The sequence below is a fragment of the Dendropsophus ebraccatus genome, chromosome 9 (assembly GCF_027789765.1).
Source record: "Dendropsophus ebraccatus isolate aDenEbr1 chromosome 9, aDenEbr1.pat, whole genome shotgun sequence".
Lineage (NCBI taxonomy): Eukaryota > Metazoa > Chordata > Amphibia > Anura > Hylidae > Dendropsophus > Dendropsophus ebraccatus.
Window position 1 is genome coordinate 1855375 of NC_091462.1, and position 20254 is coordinate 1875628.

Genomic DNA, 20254 nt, shown 5'->3' on the forward strand with positions numbered 1-20254 from the left:
AGAGGAGATGGGGGGGGCACTGAGAGGAGATGAGGGGGGGCACTGAGAGGAGATGAGGGGGGGGGGGCACTGAGAGGAGATGAGGGGGGGGGCACTGAGAGGAGATGAGGGGGGGGGCACTGAGAGGAGGATGAGGGGGGGCACTGAGAGGAGATGAGGGGGGGGGCACTGAGAGGAGATGAGGGGTGGGGGGCACTGAGAGTGAGATGGGGGGGGGGGGGGCACTGAGAGGAGATGGAGGGGGGGGGGGCACTGAGTAGAGATGAGGGGGGGGGCACTGAGAGGAGATGAGGGGTGGGGGGCACTGAGAGGAGATGAGGGGGGGGGCACTGAGAGGAGATGAGGGGGGGGGCACTGAGAGGAATGAGGGAGGGGCACTGAGAGGAGATGAGGGGGGGCACTGAGAGGAGATGAGATGGGGGGGCACTGAGAGGAGATGGAGGGGGGGGGGCACTGAGAGGAGATGAGGGGGGGGGCACTGAGAGGAGATGGGGGGGGGACACTGCAGAGGATATGTATGAGGAGGAGTAGGGGGGGGGCACTGAGAGGAGATGAGGGGGGGGGGCACTGAGAGGAGATGAGGGGGGGGGCACTGAGAGGAGATGAGGGGGGGGCACTGAGAGGAGATGAGGGGGGGGCACTGAGAGGAGATGGGGGGGGGGCACTGAGAGGAGATGAGGGGGGGGGCACTGAGAGGAGATGAGGGGGGGGCACTGAGAGGAGATGGGGGGGGGCACTGAGAGGAGATGAGGGGGGGGGCACTGAGAGGAGATGAGGGGGGGCACTGAGAGGAGATGAGGGGGGGGCACTGAGAGGAGATGAGGGGGGGCACTGAGAGGAGATGAGGGGGGGCACTGAGAGGAGATGAGGGGGGGGCACTGAGAGGAGATGAGGGGGGGGGCACTGAGAGGAGATGAGGGGGGGGGCACTGAGAGGAGATGAGGGGGGGCACTGAGAGGAGATGGGGGGGGGCACAGAGAGGAGATGAGGGGGGGGCACTGAGAGGAGATGAGGGGGCACTGAGAGAATGAGGGGGGGCACTGAGAGGAGATGAGGGGGGGGCACTGAGAGGAGATGAGGGGGGGGGCACTGAGAGGAGATGAGGGGGGGGCACTGAGAGGAGATGAGGGGGGGCACGGAGAGGAGATGAGGGGGGGCACTGAGAGGAGATATGGGGGGGGCACTGAGAGGAGATGAGGGGGGGGGCACTGAGAGGAGATGAGGGGGGGGGGGGCACTGAGAGGAGATGAGGGGGGGGCACTGAGAGGAGATGAGGGGGGGGCACTGAGAGGAGATGAGGGGGGGGGGCACTGAGAGGAGATGAGGGGGGGGGCACTGAGAGGAGATGAGGGGGGGGCACTGAGAGGAGATGGGGGGGGCACTGAGAGGAGATGAGGGGGGGGGGCACTGAGAGGAGATGAGGGGGGGGGGGCACTGAGAGGAGATGAGGGGGGGGCACTGAGAGGAGATGAGGGGGGGCACTGAGAGGAGATGAGGGGGGGCACTGAGAGGAGATGAGGGGGGGGGGCACTGAGAGGAAGATGGGGGGGGGCACTGAGAGGAGATGAGGGGGGGCACTGAGAGGAGATGAGGGGGGGCACTGAGAGGAGATGAGGGGGGGGCACTGAGAGGAGATGAGGGGGGCACTGAGAGGAGATGGGGGGGGGCACTGAGAGGAGATGAGGGGGGGGGCACTGAGAGGAGATGAGGGGGGCACTGAGAGGAGATGAGGGGGGCACTGAGAGGAGATGAGGGGGGGGCACTGAGAGGAGATGAGGGGGGGGGCACTGAGAGGAGATGAGGGGGGGGCACTGAGAGGAGATGAGGGGGGCACTGAGAGGAGATGAGGGGGGGCACTGAGAGGAGATATGGGGGGGCACTGAGAGGAGATGAGGGGGGGCACTGAGAGGAGATGAGGGGGGCACTGAGATGAGGGGGGGGCACTGAGAGGAGATGGGGGGGGCACTGAGAGGAGATGAGGGGGGGGCACTCTCTGTCTCCTCTCTGATAACAGTCCAGCAGAGAGCAGCCCCTGTTATCAGAGAGACACCCGACAGTATGCACCACCCGGCCAGGCAGGGGCGCCCAGAAGCAACCACTATGGTATAAGGGGAGGCGGCCAGCTGGGGGCGCTCCTGCAGACACACAGCATATCTAACTTCTATATCTAAGTTAGATGTGCAGTGCAGCTCTGTCTGACGAGGCGCCCCCTAGCTGGCCGGGAGTGAGGCGCACAGGTGGCGCACCCCAAAGGCCGGCCCTGCGTGTAGCCATGTCTTTAGCTGATTGTTGTCTTTATTACATACGTGATATCGGCCGGATTCGGACAACTATTGTTAGGGCTCTAAGTCGCAGTCAGTCCAGAAGGTTCCATGCCAGGACTGACGCTAGTGTTGTAAAAAATGTTTATATGCAATGTTATAAAAAAAATATCGCTACATCAGGACCAAATGTAACCGCCATACTGTTACTGAAGAAAACACGCATAAAGAACAATAATATCACCTCTACATGACCAACACATAATGACCCCAAAACACCAATATTACCGCCATAGACTGATCACCACATAACGACTCTATATACAGACCAATATTACCACCGCATAATGACTGAATACCACCTTATTTTTCCTGAATAAAAAACTGAATTTATCCAGTCACAGTATGGCAGTATTGGTCAGGTCTGGTAGTGTTATCCAGTCACAGTATGGCAGTATTGGTCAGGTCTGGTAGTGTTATCCAGTCACAGTATGGCGGTATTCGTCAGGTCAGGTCTGGTATGGCAGTGTTATCCAGTACAGTATGGCGGTATTGGTCAGGTCTGGTATGGCAGTGTTATCCAGTAACAGTGTGTCGGTATTCGTCAGGTCTGGTATGGCGGTGTTATCCAGTCACAGTATGGTGGTATTGGTCAGGTCTGGTGTGGCAGTGTTATCCAGTCACAGTATGGCGGTATTCGTCAGGTCAGGTCTGGTCTGGTCTGGTAGTGTTATCCAGTCACAGTATGGCGGTATTGGTCAGGTCTGGTGTGGCAGTGTTATCCAGTCACAGTATGGCAGTATTGGTCAGGTCTGGTGTGGCAGTGTTATCCAGTCACAGTATGGCGGTATTGGTCAGGTCTGGTATGGCAGTGTTATCGAGTCACAGTATGGTGGTATTGATCAGGTCTGGTATAGTGGTGTTATCCAGCACAGTATGGTGGTATTGGTCAGGTCAGGTCTGGTATGGTGGGAGTTATCCAGTCACATTATGGTGGTATTGGTCAGGTCTGGTGTGATGGTGTTATCCAGTTACAATTACTCTGGTGTTGATTTTTAATATAGGCCTAGCGGCATTAGTATCAGCCATAGATGGGATGTGCAGCCGTTCCATTCTCTCCAGTTTCCGTGTTTCACAGTTTTCCCTCTCTGAACAGCTCGCACTCCTTTATAAGACCCACATGACCACAATTAGCAGGATACGTCTGTGTCATTACCTCCATGTTTTTCCCATTCTGTCTGCAGCAGTTTTGGTGGGTGTAATACCATATCCATACTTGTGTCGTTTGGGGGCAGCCTTCCCCGCTGGTGGTGCTGGCTGGGTTTTGGTGGGGCTTTTTGGGTCTGGTCCTGTGACATTGGGGTTGCAGGGCCGTTCCTTGGCCTCCCTTCCCTGCAGGTGCACGCTTTGCGGGGTTGGCGGTCGCTGACCGACACGGTGTGGAGTTAGCGTAGGGACCCGTGTGGACCAGAGGACCTGCGCGGTGGTACACGGGGCAATATGGCTTGATCAATTCATATACAGACACTCTGGTGTTGATTTTTAATATAGGCCTAGCGGCATTAGTATCAGCCATAGATGGGATGTGCAGCCGTTCCATTCTCTCCAGTTTCCGGGTATTAGTCAGGTCTGGTATGGCGGTGTTAACCAGCACCGCCAGCAGCTGGTAATACGGCCCTGGGTACTGTATATATGGGGGGTCTGCAGGTGTAGTGCTGGGGGCCCTGGGTACTGTATATATGGGGGGTCTGCAGGTGTAGTGCTAGGGGCAGCAGCTGGTAATACGGCCCTGGGTACTGTATATATGGGGGGGTCTGCAGGTGTAGTGCTGGGGGGCAGCAGCTGGTAATACGGCCCTGGGTACTGTATATATGGGGGGTCTGCAGGTGTAGTGTCGGGGGCCCTGGGTACTGTATATATGGGGGGTCTGCAGGTGTAGTGCCGGGGGCCCTGGGTACTGTATATATGGGGGGTCTGCAGGTGTAGTGCTGGGGGCTGTAGCTGGTAATACGACCCTGGGTACTGTATATATGGGGGGTCTGCAGGTGTAGTGCCGGGGGGCAGCAGCTGGTAATATGGCCCTGGGTACCGTATATATGGGGGTCTGCAGGTGTAGTGCCGGGGGGCAGCAGCTGGTAATACGGCCCTGGGTACTGTATATATGGGGGGGTCTGCAGGTGTAGTGCTGGGGTCAGCAGCTGGTAATACGGCCCTGGGTACTGTATATATGGGGGGTCTGCAGGTGTAGTGCTGGGGGCAGCAGCTGGTAATACGGCCCTGGGTACTGTATATATGGGGGGTCTGCAGGTGTAGTGCCGGGGGCCCTGGGGTACTGTATATAGGGGGGTCTGCAGGTGTAGTGTCGGGGGCCCTGGGTACTGTATATATGGGGGGTCTGCAGGTGTAGTGCTGGGTCAGCAGCTGGTAATACGGCCCTGGGTACTGTATATATGGGGGTGTCTGCAGGTGTAGTGCTGGGGTCAGCAGCTGGTAATACGGCCCTGGGTACTGTATATATGGGGGGTCTGCAGGTGTAGTGCTGGGGTCAGCAGCTGGTAATATGGCCCTGGGTACTGTATATATGGGGGGTCTGCAGGTGTAGTGTCGGGGGCCCTGGGTACTGTATATATGGGGCGTCTGCAGGTGTAGTGTCGGGGGCCCTGGGTACTGTAGGTGTAGTGTCGGGGGCCCTGGGTACTGTATATATGGGGGGTCTGCAGGTGTAGTGCGGGGGGCAGCAGCTGGTAATACGGCCCTGGGTACTGTATATATATGGGGGGTCTGCAGGTGTAGTGTCGGGGGCCCTGGGTACTGTATATATGGGGGGTCTGCAGGTGTAGTGCTGGGGGCAGCAGCTGGTAATACGGCCCTGGGTACTGTATATATGGGGGGGTCTGCAGGTGTAGTGCTGGGGGCAGCAGCTGGTAATACGGCCCTGTGTACTGTATATATGGGGGGTCTGCAGGTGTAGTGCTGGGGGGCAGCAGCTGGTAATACGGCCCTGGGTACTGTATATATGGGGGGTCTGCAGGTGTAGTGCCGGGGGCCCTGGGTACTGTATATATGGGGGGTCTGCAGGTGTAGTGCTGGGGGGCAGCAGCTGGTAATACGGCCCTGTGTACTGTATATATGGGGGGGTCTGCAGGTGTAGTGCTGGGGGCAGCAGCTGGTAATACGGCCCTGGGTACTGTATATATGGGGGGTCTGCAGGTGTAGTGCCGGGGGCCCTGGGTACTGTATATATATATGGGGGGTCTGCAGGTGTAGTGCTGGGGGCTGTAGCTGGTAATACGGCCCTGGGTACTGTATATATGGGGGGTCTGCAGGTGTAGTGCTGGGGGCCCTGGGTACTGTATATATGGGGTCTGCAGGTGTAGTGCCGGGGGCCCTGGGTACTGTATATATGGGGTCTGCAGGTGTAGTGCCGGGGGCCCTGGGTACTGTATATATGGGGTCTGCAGGTGTAGTGCCGGGGGCCCTGGGTACTGTATATATGGGGGGTCTGCAGGTGTAGTGCCGGGGGCAGCAGCTAGTAATATGGCCCTGGGTACTGTATATATATGGGGGGTCTGCAGGTGTAGTGCTGGGGGCCCTGGGTACTGTATATATGGGGGGTCTGCAGGTGTAGTGCTGGGGGCCCTGGGTACTGTATATATGGGGGGTCTGCAGGTGTAGTGCCGGGGGCCCTGGGTACTGTATATATATGGGGGGTCTGCAGGTGTAGTGCTGGGGTCAGCAGCTGGTAATACGGCCCTGGGTACTGTATATATGGGGGGTCTGCAGGTGTAGTGCTGGGGGCAGCAGCTGGTAATACGGCCCTGGGTACTGTATATATGGGGGTCTGCAGGTGTAGTGCTGGGGGCAGCAGCTGGTAATACGGCCCTGGGTACTGTATATATGGGGGGTCTGCAGGTGTAGTGCTGGGGGCAGCAGCTGGTAATACGGCCCTGGGTACTGTATATATGGGGGGTCTGCAGGTGTAGTGCTGGGGGCAGCAGCTGGTAATACGGCCCTGGGTACTGTATATATGGGGGTCTGCAGGTGTAGTGCCGGGGGCCCTGGGTACTGTATATATGGGGGGTCTGCAGGTGTAGTGCTGGGGGCAGCAGCTGGTAATACGGCCCTGGGTACTGTATATATGGGGGGTCTGCAGGTGTAGTGCTGGGGGCAGCAGCTGGTAATACGGCCCTGGGTACTGTATATATGGGGGGTCTGCAGGTGTAGTGCTGGGGGCAGCAGCTGGTAATACGGCCCTGGGTACTGTATATATGGGGGGTCTGCAGGTGTAGTGCTGGGGGCAGCAGCTGGTAATACTGTTCTGCCTAGGGGCCCCCGGCCCTCATACCTGATTCTTTAGGGCCTCATTGTCGCTGTTGACGCGCTGTATCAGCCGGTGCAGATCTACAACCTCGTTCTTCAGAGCCTTCAGCTCATCGTTCGCCCGCTTACCCTGAGCGACCAGGTCATCGATCTGAGGATAAAGTAACAGTATAAGATGTTATATACCATGTGTAGGGGCCACACAGCAAAAGCCACCATGGAGCCCGCTGCACCCCCTGACCTGCTATTTTCCAGCTATTGGCAAACTACTATTGCCGGCATATCCAGAGCGGCCTCCTGCTGGGGGTTGTAGTTCTGTCACACCCATGGGGTGGTCTCCTACCTTGTACTAGTGCTCGGCCTCCTGCTGGAAGTTGTAGTTCTGTCACACCCATGGGGTGATCTCCTACCTTGTACTAGTGCTCGGCCTCCTGCTGGAAGTTGTAGTTCTGTCACACCCATGGGGTGGTCTCCTACCTTGTACTAGTGCTCGGCCTCCTGCTGGGAGTTGTAGTTCTGTCACACCCGTGGGGTGGTCTCCTACCTTGTACTAGTGCTCGGCCTCCTGCTGGGAGTTGTAGTTCTGTCACACCCGTGGGGTGGTCTCCTACCTTGTACTAGTGCTCGGCCTCCTGCTGGGAGTTGTAGTTCTGTCACACCCGGGGGGTGGTCTCCTACCTTGCTCTTGTACCAGTGCTCGGCCTCCTGTCGGCTTTTCTCCGCCATGCTCTGGTACTGGGCCCGCACCTCCTCCATGATTTGCTTCATCTCCAGATCACGGTTATCGGCCACTTCTACAGTCACTTTATCGCCGTGCACCTGAGAGCGCAGCTCCTGGATTTCCTGTGCCAGAAAAAAAAAAAAAAAAAAAAAAAAAAAAACACATAAAAAATAGTCCAGAAAGGGCGGTAACACTGCGCGTCTGGAGTCCTGGGGGCGGTAACACTGCGCGTCTGGAGTCCTGGGGGCGGTAACACTGCACGTCTGGAGTCCTGGGGGCGGTAACACTGCACGTCTGGAGTCCTGGGGGCGGTAACACTGCACGTCTGGAGTCCTGGGGGCGGTAACACTGCACGTCTGGAGTCCTGGGGGCGGTAACACTGCACGTCTGGAGTCCCTTGGGGCGGTAACACTGCGCGTCTGGAGTGCTGGGGGGCGGTAACACTGCGCGTCTGGAGTCCTGGGGGCGGTAACACTGCACGTCTGGAGTCCTGGGGGCGGTAACACTGCGCGTCTGGAGTCCTGGGGGCGGTAACACTGCGCGTCTGGAGACCTGGGGGCGGTAACACTGCACGTCTGGAGTCCTGGGGGCGGTAACTGCACGTCTGGAGTCCTGGGGGCGGTAACCACTGCGCGTCTGGAGTGCTGGGGGGCGGTAACACTGCACGTCTGGAGTCCTGGGGGCGGTAACACTGCGCGTCTGGAGTCCTGGGGGCGGTAACACTGCGCGTCTGGAGTCCTGGGGGCGGTAACACTGCGCGTCTGGAGTCCTGGGGGCGGTAACACTGCACGTCTGGAGTCCTGGGGGCGGTAACACTGCGCGTCTGGAGTGCTGGGGGGCGGTAACACTGCACGTCTGGAGTCCTGGGGGCGGTAACACTGCGCGTCTGGAGTCCTGGGGGGCGGTGGTAACACTGCGCGTCTGGAGTCCTGGGGGCGGTAACACTGCGCGTCTGATTTAAGGATGAAGGAATGAGGAGAGAAAGATGGACGCTTTTTACGTTTGATTACACCCGCCTTGAGCACGTGATAAAAAGTTCTATACAAAATACTTGGCATATTGTCCAGCAGGAGGAGTTACATCGAGATATTGCTGGTGACAGACCTAGAGAAGCCTCCAGAAGGGCTCAGAATCTCCGAGATACATTGGTTGGTGGTCAGGTAGAGACGAGGCCCCCAATAGAAGCTCGTGGCTTACGTCTCATCTATCCAATGGTGACTACAAATGTGGCCAATGTCCCCAGTGGGAGATCAGTACAACCATGTTCACACTGTAACCGATTTATTAGCTGCAGAAGTCGGTTCATTGTCTATGCGCTGATCTGTTCATGGAATAGATACTAAATAGGCAAAACCATCAGGCCAATGCGGAAGCGTTTCTGAGAACATGTCAGATCCATGCAGACCAGGAAGGGTCGCCCACCGATAATCACATGTGATAGATGCACACCAGCGCCATACCTCACATTTACTAGCCTTATCCGCAGTACCGCAAGCTAGCTATGGCGGTGATATGTGCAGTATAGCTATAGTAATGATAGACAAGCTGCGACCGCAGTAAAGATATAGCAATGATAAACAAGCTGCGACCGCAGTATAGATATAGCAATGATAAACAAGCTGCGACCGCAGTATAGATATAGCAATGATAAACAAGCTGCGACCGCAGTATAGATATAGCAATGATAGACATGCTGCGACCGCAGTCCAGATAAAGCAGTGATAGACATACTGCGACCACAGTATAGATATAGCAATGATAGACATACTGCGACCACAGTATAGATATAGCAATGATAGACGTACTGCGACCGCAGTATAGATAAAGCAATGATATGCGTTCTGCAACCGCAGTATAGATATAGCAATGATAGACAAGCTGCGACCACAGTCCAGATATAGCAATGATAGACATGCTGCAACCGCAGTCCAGATAAAGCAGTGATAGAGATACTGCGACCACAGTCCAGATATAGCAATGATAGACACGCTGAGACCGGGTCATACTGGCTGTGTCTGCATGAAGACAGAGTTGAGCTATGCCATCTGCTGTTCCCTGTGTTACTGGATTATAGCAGCAATGTGTATAGCTGAGTGTAAGTGCAGGCACATTATAGCAGCAGTGTGTATAGCTGAGTGTAAGTGCAGGCACATTATAGCAGCAGTGTGTATAGCTGAGTGTGAGTGCAGGCACATTATAGCAGCAGTGTGTATAGCTGAGTGTGAGTGCAGGCAAATTATAGCAGCAGTGTGTATAGCTGAGTGTAAGTGCAGGCACATTATAGCAGCAGTGTGTATAGCTGAGTGTGAGTGCAGGCACATTATAGCAGCAGTGCATATAGCAGAGTGTGAGTGCGGCAAATTATAGCAGCAGTGTGTATAGCTGAGTGTAAGTGCAGGCACATAGCAGGAATGGAGAGGATGGGAAACACAAGGACTGACAGAGACTGCAGGGAACAGGAAGGAATGAGCAGGACAGATGTGGGCACATACATGGAGCACTCTCTATCCGGGGAGAGAGGGGTTACAGCTATGCAGAGATGACCTCCACAGTCCTGTCCCCTGATGTAAGCCCCAGCCTGAAGTGGATCTGCTATGATTTGGAAGGTGAGGGAGACTTCCTGGGTCAGAGTACAGGGCTATAGACCCCGCTATGCAGACCATGCCCCTCCCCCACTCCCTCTCCCACCCAATACAGGGAGCTCTTACACCAAGGGTACAAACACACCTGCTGCATATACAGTGTGTGTTTGTACTCCAAGTCACTATTTTGAAAATTTGTGATCTCAATCCAAGTTACTCTTAAACCGAAGTACCACTGTATATACATAGTTTATATGTATGATTTGTGTATATATGGTGTATATGTATTTTGTGTGTGTATAAAAATATATATATATTACATATACATATACAGTGGCATGGTGGGGCTTTGAGAGGCAGTTCTGGGCCTCTGGAGTGGGAATATACTCCACTCCAGCCTTACAGCTAATGAGGCTCTGAAACCACCTGGTGGATCTATTAGAGACTCCAGAGCTTCCCAGGTGATGGCTCCTCCCAGGTGAGGGGGGGCTCCTCCCAGGTGATGGCTCCCAGGTAAGGATGGCTCCTCCCAGGTGATGGCTCCCAGGTGAGGATGGCTCCTCCCAGGTGATGGCTCCCAGGTGAGGATGGCTCCTCCCAGGTGATGGCTCCCAGGTGAGGGGGGCTCCTCCCAGGTGAGGGGGGCTCCTCCCAGGTGAGGGGGGCTCCTCCCAGGGTGGGAGGACACAGGCAGTGCTCGGCCGGTGGGAGCTGCAGACAAGAAGTCTGGGTGAGACCAGTGTACCTGGAGATATTGAGCATTAGGCTCAGGAGTGACAGCTAGGGAAGCTGTAATGTGTTAGTCAGTGGCTAGACCGCCCAGGTTTTATTTTATTGGCAGTGTTGCTTGTCTCATGTTTTGAACGGATAAATAAAGCGACTGAGGTCAGTATAATACGTACAGCACTGACTGCACTGCAATATGTGATGTGCCGACCGTCTCAGAGCCAGGAGATGGCGATCCCAGCGAGTGAGTAACCCCCAGATTGTCACATATGGTGGAGGATGCGGGCAAGAAAATGGCACATGAGGTTTGTGGCTGGATTTAAAGAGCCAGAAGCCTTGAGAGCCTGTGCTGCTGTGGAGAGAGACCTACAGAGCCTGTGCTGCTGTGGAGAGAGACCTACAGAGCCTGCGCTGCTGTGGAGAGAGACATACAGAGCCTGCGCTGCTGTGGAGAGAGACCTACAGAGCCTGTGCTGCTGTGGAGAGAGACCTACAGAGCCTGTGCTGCTGTGAGAGAGACATACAGAGCCTGCGCTGCTGTGGAGAGAGACCTACAGAGCCTGTGCTGCTGTGGAGAGAGACCTACAGAGCCTGTGCTGCTGTGGAGAGAGACATACAGAGCCTGCGCTGCTGTGGAGAGAGACATACAGAGCCTGCGCTGCTGTGGAGAGAGACATACAGAGCCTGCGCTGCTGTGGAGAGAGACATACAGAGCCTGCGCTGCTGTGGAGAGAGACCTACAGAGCCTGCGCTGCTGTGGAGAGAGACCTACAGAGCCTGCGCTGCTGTGGAGAGAGACATACAGAGCCTGCGCTGCTGTGGAGAGAGACCTACAGAGCCTGCGCTGCTGTGGAGAGAGACCTACAGAGCCTGCGCTGCTGTGGAGAGAGACATACAGAGCCTGCGCTGCTGTGGAGAGAGACATACAGAGCCTGCGCTGCTGTGGAGAGAGACCTACAGAGCCTGTGCTGCTGTGGAGAGAGACCTACAGAGCCTGCGCTGCTGTGGAGAGAGACATACAGAGCCTGCGCTGCTGTGGAGAGAGACCTACAGAGCCTGCGCTGCTGTGGAGAGAGACCTACAGAGCCTGCGCTGGTGTGGAGAGAGACATACAGAGCCTGCGCTGCTGTGGAGAGAGACCTACAGAGCCTGCGCTGCTGTGGAGAGAGACCTACAGAGCCTGCGCTGCTGTGGAGAGAGACCTACAGAGCCTGTGCTGCTGTGGAGAGAGACATACAGAGCCTGCGCTGCTGTGGAGAGAGACATACAGAGCCTGCGCTGCTGTGGAGAGAGACATACAGAGCCTGCGCTGCTGTGGAGAGAGACCTACAGAGCCTGCGCTGCTGTGGATAAGGCCAGTATTACTTATGTTTGAAGCTGGTGTTTCTGCTGTTTAGGGTACAAACACACACGGCTTATATGCGATACGCAGCAGATACGCAGCAGATACGCAGCAGATACGCAGCAGATTAGATCTAAATAACTGAACACAGCATCAAATCTGCTGCGGATCTGCTGCGTGTTTGTACCCATAAAGAATATAGTGGCCATGGGTCTAGCAGAGGACGATGTCAGACGTATATGGGACATACAGCGCCGTGAGGACAAGGCCAAACAGATGGGTGATAACTCTGCGCAGTTTGAAGCAGAGCGGGAGGCCCAACTGCAAAGGACATTGGATAAGCGAGCGTCTGTACACAGTGCATGTACTGCTACACAGGGCTGGTGTCCATATACCCGCACCGCACCGAAGGAGGTGCCCAACCAGAAAGCGTCTGTACACAGTGCATGTACTGCTACACAGGGCTGGTGTCCATATACCCGCACCGCAGGAGGTGCCCAACCAGAAAGCGTCTGTACACAGTGCATGTACTGCTACACAGAGCTGGTGTCCAAATACCCGCACCGCAGGAGGTGCCCAACCAGAAAGCCTCTGTACACAGTGCATGTACTGCTACACAGGGCTGGTGTCCATATACCCGCACCGCAGGAGGTGCCCAACCAGAAAGCGTCTGTACACAGTGCATGTACTGCTACACAGGGCTGGTGTCCATATACCCGCACTACACTGCAGGAGGTGCCCAACCAGAAAGCGTCTGTACACAGTGCATGTACTGCTACACAGGGCTGGTGTCCATATACCCGCACTACACTGCAGGAGGTGCCCAACCAGAAAGCGTCTGTACACAGTGCATGTACTGCTACACAGGGCTGGTGTCCATATACCCGCACCGCAGGAGGTGCCCAACCAGAAAGCGTCTGTACACAGTGCATATACTGCTACACAGGGCTGGTGTCCATATACCCGCACTACACTGCAGGAGGTGCCCAACCAGAAAGCGTCTGTACACAGTGCATATACTGCTACACAGAGCTGGTGTCCAAATACCCGCACCGCAGGAGGTGCCCAACCAGAAAGCGTCTGTACACAGTGCATGTACTGCTACACAGGGCTGGTGTCCAAATACCCGCACCGCAGGAGGTGCCCAACCAGAAAGCACAGGTGTCCAAGCCAAGTGGTTGCTGTACCAAGGTCCCAGGTGCATCCTGGTCTGATTCCCCAGATAAAAAGCGTGAGGGTGCCGTCCCTAAGGACCACCAGCCAGAGCCGCCCTGGGGATGTGTGATAGCGGGCTGCTGTGTAGTGGGATGTGTGATAGCGGGCTGCTGTGTAGTGGGATGTGTGATAGCGGGCTGCTGTGTAGTGGGATGTGTGATAGCGGGCTGCTGTGTAGTGGGATGTGTGATAGCGGGCTGCTGTGTAGTGGGATGTGTGATAGCGGGCTGCTGTGTAGTGGGATGTGTGATAGCGGGCTGCTGTGTAGTGGGATGTGTGATAGCGGGCTGCTGTGTAGTGGGATGTGTGATAGCGGGCTGCTGTGTAGTAGGATGTGTGATAGCGGGCTGCTGTGTAGTGGGATGTGTGATAGCGGGCTGCTGTGTAGTAGGATGTGTGATAGCGGGCTGCTGTGTAGTGGGATGTGTGATAGCGGGCTGCTGTGTAGTGGGATGTGTGATAGCGGGCTGCTGTGTAGTGGGATGTGTGATAGCGGGCTGCTGTGTAGTGGGATGTGTGATAGCGGGCTGCTGTGTAGTAGGATGTGTGATAGCGGGCTGCTGTGTAGTGGGATGTGTGATAGCGGGCTGCTGTGTAGTGGGATGTGTGATAGCGGGCTGCTGTGTAGTAGGATGTGTGATAGTGGGCTGCTGTGTAGTTGGATGTATGATAGTGGGCTGCTGTGTAGTGTGATGTGTGATAGCGGGCTGCTGTGTAGTTGGATGTGTGATAGCGGGCTGCTGTGTAGTTGGATGTGTGATAGCGGGCTGCTGTGTAGTTGGATGTGTGATAGCGGGCTGCTGTGTAGTTGGATGTATGATAGTGGGCTGCTGTGTAGTGGGATGTGTGATAGCGGGCTGCTGTGTAGTAGGATGTGTGATAGCGGGCTGCTGTGTAGTAGGATGTGTGATAGCGGGCTGCTGTGTAGTAGGATGTGTGATAGCGGGCTGCTGTGTAGTGGGATGTGTGATAGCGGGCTGCTGTGTAGTGGGATGTGTGATAGCGGGCTGCTGTGTAGTGGGATGTGTGATAGCGGGCTGCTGTGTAGTGGGATGTGTGATAGCGGGCTGCTGTGTAGTGGGATGTGTGATAGCGGGCTGCTGTGTAGTAGGATGTGTGATAGCGGGCTGCTGTGTAGTTGGATGTGTGATAGCGGGCTGCTGTGTAGTGGGATGTGTGATAGCGGGCTGCTGTGTAGTGGGATGTGTGATAGCGGGCTGCTGTGTAGTGGGATGTGTGATAGCGGGCTGCTGTGTAGTAGGATGTGTGATAGCGGGCTGCTGTGTAGTAGGATGTGTGATAGCGGGCTGCTGTGTAGTAGGATGTGTGATAGCGGGCTGCTGTGTAGTGGGATGTGTGATAGCGGGCTGCTGTGTAGTAGGATGTGTGATAGCAGGCTGCTGTGTAGTGGGATGTGTGATAGCGAGCTGCTGTGTAGTGGGATGTGTGATAGCGGGCTGCTGTGTAGTAGGATGTGTGATAGCGGGCTGCTGTGTAGTAGGATGGGCTTTTGCCAAGTTCCCAAGTGTTATAAAGTCCCTTCTGCAGAGGCGCCATGGTGGAGGTGCAGGGGAGCGGGGGATGTCTGTGCAGCTTACTGTCCTCTGGTCGGGAGATGGCGGGGGATGTCTGTGCAGCTTACTGTCCTCTGGTCGGGAGATGGCGGGGGATGTCTGTGCAGCTTACTGTCCTCTGGTCGGGAGATGGCGGGGGATGTCTGTGCAGCTTACTGTCCTCTGGTCGGGAGATGGCGGGGGATGTCTGTGCAGCTTACTGTCCTCTGGTCGGGAGATGGCGGGGGATGTCTGTGCAGCTTACTGTCCTCTGGTCGGGAGATGGCGGGGGATGTCTGTGCAGCTTACTGTCCTCTGGTCGGGAGATGGCGGGGGATGTCTGTGCAGCTTACTGTCCTCTGGTCGGGAGATGGCGGGGGATGTCTGTGCAGCTTACTGTCCTCTGGTCGGGAGATGGCGGGGGATGTCTGTGCAGCTTACTGTCCTCTGGTCGGGAGATGATGGGGGATGTCTGTGCAGCTTACTGTCCTCTGGTCGGGAGATGTCTGTGCATATGGTTAGGACTATTCTAATTGACTATAAAACTTGTTATGGGACAGTAAATCATGTGCTGGAGGTCTGTGCGGACCTTGAGGTGGAGTTCATACTGGGCAGAGACTTTCCTTATTTCTGGCAGTTGTGGGAGGGAGAATCCCCTGTAAATTGTGCTGAACCACTGCCTAAGGGGGAGGAGCCAGGAGAACCATATACACACGTCCCAGAGATACCAGTGGGCGGAGCCTCACCATCTGACTGTGTGAACTGTGACCACAGTAAGTCCAAATGTTCAGCGATGCTGCCAAGTGAGGAGAAGAATCCTGAGGCTGACAAGACCATCCTGATACCTGATGAGGTTATTGCACAGTCTGAACATGGACTTAAAAGTCAGATGAACTTAATGATAATGTAATGTCCCCCCGCAGTTATGTGATAGTAGTAATGTCCCCGCAGTTATGTGATAGTAGTAATGTCCCCGCAGTTATGTGATAGTAGTAATGTCCCCGCAGTTATGTGATAGTAGTAATGTCCCCGCAGTTATGTGATAGTAGTAATGTCCCCGCAGTTATGTGATAGTAGTAATGTCCCCGCAGTTATGTGATAGTAGTAATGTCCCCCCGCAGTTATGTGATAGTAGTAATGTCCCCGCAGTTATGTGATAGTAGTAATGTCCCCGCAGTTATGTGATAGTAGTAATGTCCCCGCAGTTATGTGATAGTAGTAATGTCCCCCCGCAGTTATGTGATAGCAGTAATGTCCCCCCGCAGTTATGTGATAGTAGTAATGTCCCCGCAGTTATGTGATAGTAGTAATGTCCCCGCAGTTATGTGATAGTAGTAATGTCCCCCCGCAGTTATGTGATAGTAGTAATGTCCCCAGCAGTTATGTGATAGTAGTAATGTCCCCGCAGTTATGTGATAGTAGTAATGTCCCCAGCAGTTATGTGATAGTAGTAATGTCCCCCCGCAGTTATGTGATAGTAGTAATGTCCCCAGCAGTTATGTGATAGTAGTAATGTCCCCGCAGTTATGTGATAGTAGTAATGTCCCCCCGCAGTTATGTGATAGTAGTAATGTCCCCCCGCAGTTATGTGATAGTAGTAATGTCCAGCAGTTATGTGATAGTAGTAATGTCCCCGCAGTTATGTGATAGTAGTAATGTCCCCGCAGTTATGTGATAGTAGTAATGTCCCCGCAGTTATGTGATAGTAGTAATGTCCCCGCAGTTATGTGATAGTAGTAATGTCCCCGCAGTTATGTGATAGTAGTAATGTCCCCCGCAGTTATGTGATAGTAGTAATGTCCAGCAGTTATGTGATAGTAGTAATGTCCCCGCAGTTATGTGATAGTAGTAATGTCCCCGCAGTTATGTGATAGTAGTAATGTCCCCGCAGTTATGTGATAGTAGTAATGTCCCCAGCAGTTATGTGATAGTAGTAATGTCCCGCAGTTATGTGATAGCAGTAATGTCCCCGCAGTTATGTGATAGTAGTAATGTCCCCAGCAGTTATGTGATAGTAGTAATGTCCCCGCAGTTATGTGATAGTAGTAATGTCCCGCAGTTATGTGATAGCAGTAATGTCCCCGCAGTTATGTGATAGTAGTAATGTCCCCGCAGTTATGTGATAGTAGTAATGTCCCCGCAGTTATGTGATAGTAGTAATGTCCCCCGCAGTTATGTGATAGTAGTAATGTCCCCGCAGTTATGTGATAGTAGTAATGTCCCCGCAGTTATGTGATAGTAGTAATGTCCCCCCGCAGTTATGTGATAGTAGTAATGTCCCAGCAGTTATGTGATAGTAGTAATGTCCCCGCAGTTATGTGATAGTAGTAATGTCCCCGCAGTTATGTGATAGTAGTAATGTCCCCGCAGTTATGTGATAGTAGTAATGTCCCCGCAGTTATGTGATAGTAGTAATGTCCCAGCAGTTATGTGATAGTAGTAATGTCCCCCCGCAGTTATGTGATAGTAGTAATGTCCCCGCAGTTATGTGATAGTAGTAATGTCCCCGCAGTTATGTGATAGTAGTAATGTCCCCGCAGTTATGTGATAGTAGTAATGTCCCCCCGCAGTTATGTGATAGTAGTAATGTCCCCCCGCAGTTATGTGATAGCAGTAATGTCCAGCAGTTATGTGATAGTAGTAATGTCCCCGCAGTTATGTGATAGTAGTAATGTCCCAGCAGTTATGTGATAGTAGTAATGTCCCCGCAGTTATGTGATAGTAGTAATGTCCCCCCGCAGTTATGTGATAGTAGTAATGTCCCCGCAGTTATGTGATAGTAGTAATGTCCCCCGCAGTTATGTGATAGTAGTAATGTCCCCGCAGTTATGTGATAGTAGTAATGTCCCCGCAGTTATGTGATAGTAGTAATGTCCCCGCAGTTATGTGATAGTAGTAATGTCCCCGCAGTTATGTGATAGTAGTAATGTCCCCCCGCAGTTATGTGATAGTAGTAATGTCCCCCCCGCAGTTATGTGATAGCAGTAATGTCCAGCAGTTATGTGATAGTAGTAATGTCCCCGCAGTTATGTGATAGTAGTAATGTCCCCAGCAGTTATGTGATAGTAGTAATGTCCCCGCAGTTATGTGATAGTAGTAATGTCCCCCCGCAGTTATGTGATAGTAGTAATGTCCCCGCAGTTATGTGATAGTAGTAATGTCCCCCGCAGTTATGTGATAGTAGTAATGTCCCCGCAGTTATGTGATAGTAGTAATGTCCCCGCAGTTATGTGATAGTAGTAATGTCCCCCCCGCAGTTATGTGATAGCAGTAATGTCCCCGCAGTTATGTGATAGTAGTAATGTCCCCGCAGTTATGTGATAGTAGTAATGTCCAGCAGTTATGTGATAGTAGTAATGTCCCCGCAGTTATGTGATAGTAGTAATGTCCCCGCAGTTATGTGATAGTAGTAATGTCCCCGCAGTTATGTGATAGTAGTAATGTCCCCGCAGTTATGTGATAGTAGTAATGTCCCCGCAGTTATGTGATAGTAGTAATGTCCCCCCGCAGTTATGTGATAGTAGTAATGTCCCCCCGCAGTTATGTGATAGTAGTAATGTCCAGCAGTTATGTGATAGTAGTAATGTCCCCGCAGTTATGTGATAGTAGTAATGTCCCCCCGCAGTTATGGGATAGTAGTAATGTCCCTCCGCAGTTATGTGATAGTAGTAATGTCCAGCAGTTATGTGATAGTAGTAATGTCCCCCCGCAGTTATGTGATAGTAGTAATGTCCCAGCAGTTATGTGATAGTAGTAATGTCCCCGCAGTTATGTGATAGTAGTAATGTCCCCGCAGTTATGTGATAGTAGTAATGTCCCCAGCAGTTATGTGATAGTAGTAATGTCCCCCCCCAGTTATGTGATAGTAGTAATGTCCCCCCCGCAGTTATGTGATAGTAGTAATGTCCCCGCAGTTATGTGATAGTAGTAATGTCCCCGCAGTTATGTGATAGTAGTAATGTCCCCGCAGTTATGTGATAGTAGTAATGTCCCCGCAGTTATGTGATAGTAGTAATGTCCCCAGCAGTTATGTGATAGTAGTAATGTCCCCGCAGTTATGTGATAGTAGTAATGTCCCCGCAGTTATGTGATAGTAGTAATGTCCCCGCAGTTATGTGATAGTAGTAATGTCCCCAGCAGTTATGTGATAGTAGTAATGTCCCCGCAGTTATGTGATAGTAGTAATGTCCCCGCAGTTATGGGATAGTAGTAATGTCACCCCGCAGTTATGTGATAGTAGTAATGTCCCCGCAGTTATGTGATAGTAGTAATGTCCCCGCAGTTATGTGATAGTAGTAATGTCCCCCCCCAGTTATGTGATAGTAGTAATGTCCCCGCAGTTATGTGATAGTAGTAATGTCCCCGCAGTTATGTGATAGTAGTAATGTCCCCGCAGTTATGTGATAGTAGTAATGTCCCCGCAGTTATGTGATAGTAGTAATGTCCCCGCAGTTATGTGATAGTAGTAATGTGATGTCAGATTTGCTGCCTAACATGTATGTAACCCATAACTATATCACACAACCTGAGCAGGTAAATGATGGGTGTGCTACAGAGTTAGTTCCAGTGAATGCAGAGTGTGAACTAACCTCTAAAGCAGAAGTAGAGGGGATCAGCTCAAGTGTGCCCCTAGAGGTCATGGTGTGTAAGGACCAGAGTATTGCATGTGATGAATGTGCTGTGCTGCCCCTAGAGGTCATGGTGTGTAATGACGAGAAGATTGCATGTGATGAATGTGCTGTGCTGCCCCTAGAGGTCATGGTGTGTAAGGACCAGAGTATTGCATGTGATGAATGTGCTGTGCTGCCCCTAGAGGTCATGGTGTGTAATGACGAGAAGATTGCATGTGATGAATGTGCAGTGCTGCCCCTAGAGGTCAGGGTGTGTAATGACGAGAAGATTGCATGTGATGAAGGTGCAGTGCTGCCCCTAGAGGTCATGGTGTGTACTGACCAGAGTATTGCATGTGATGAAGGTGCAGTGCTGCCCCTAGAGGTCATGGTGTGTAAGGACCAGAGTATTGCATGTGATGAATGTGCAGTGCTGCCCCTAGAGGTCATGGTGTGTAAGGACCAGAGTATTGCATGTGATGAATGTGCTGTGCTGCCCCTAGAGGTCATGGTGTGTAGTGACCAGAGTATTGCATGGCATGAATGTGCTGTGGGGGAAAGCAGTACGGAGAGTTTGGTGGCCGTTACTGACACAAGTGAGGCCAATGTAGTTGCTAGTGACAGCCGGATATCTGCTGCAGATGATAACAAGGAGGGTAATTAGACTGACAAGCCTATGGGTTTGTATTATGCCAAGAGAGTGACCTACAAAGTCAAACAGCATGTGAGAAGTGACTGTGGCAGTAGGCGGTGTGTATGCAGTGTGTGGCAGTAGGCGGTGTGTATGCAGTGTGTGTGGCAGTAGGCGGTGTGTATGCAGTGTGTGTGGCAGTAGGCGGTGTGTATGCAGTGTGTGTGGCAGTAGGCGGTGTGTATGCAGTGTGTGTGGCAGTAGGCGGTGTGTATGCTGTGTGTGGCAGTAGG

The 20254-nt window shown here is 53.3% G+C and overlaps 1 protein-coding gene across 3 annotated transcripts in view; it reads right to left on the reverse strand.

Moving 5' to 3' along the window:
- The window catches only part of LOC138800550 (intermediate filament protein ON3-like), a 145280-nt gene that overhangs the window by 30651 nt on the left and 94375 nt on the right, over nucleotides 1-20254 (reverse strand). For all 3 annotated transcript variants that reach the window (XM_069982306.1, XM_069982308.1, XM_069982307.1), the window contains exons 5-6: nucleotides 7260-7424; nucleotides 6607-6732 (exon numbers count right to left, since the gene is read on the reverse strand). In XM_069982306.1, the coding sequence (XP_069838407.1) occupies nucleotides 6607-6732; nucleotides 7260-7424 (291 nt within the window). The remainder of the gene's footprint in view (nucleotides 1-6606; nucleotides 6733-7259; nucleotides 7425-20254) is intronic.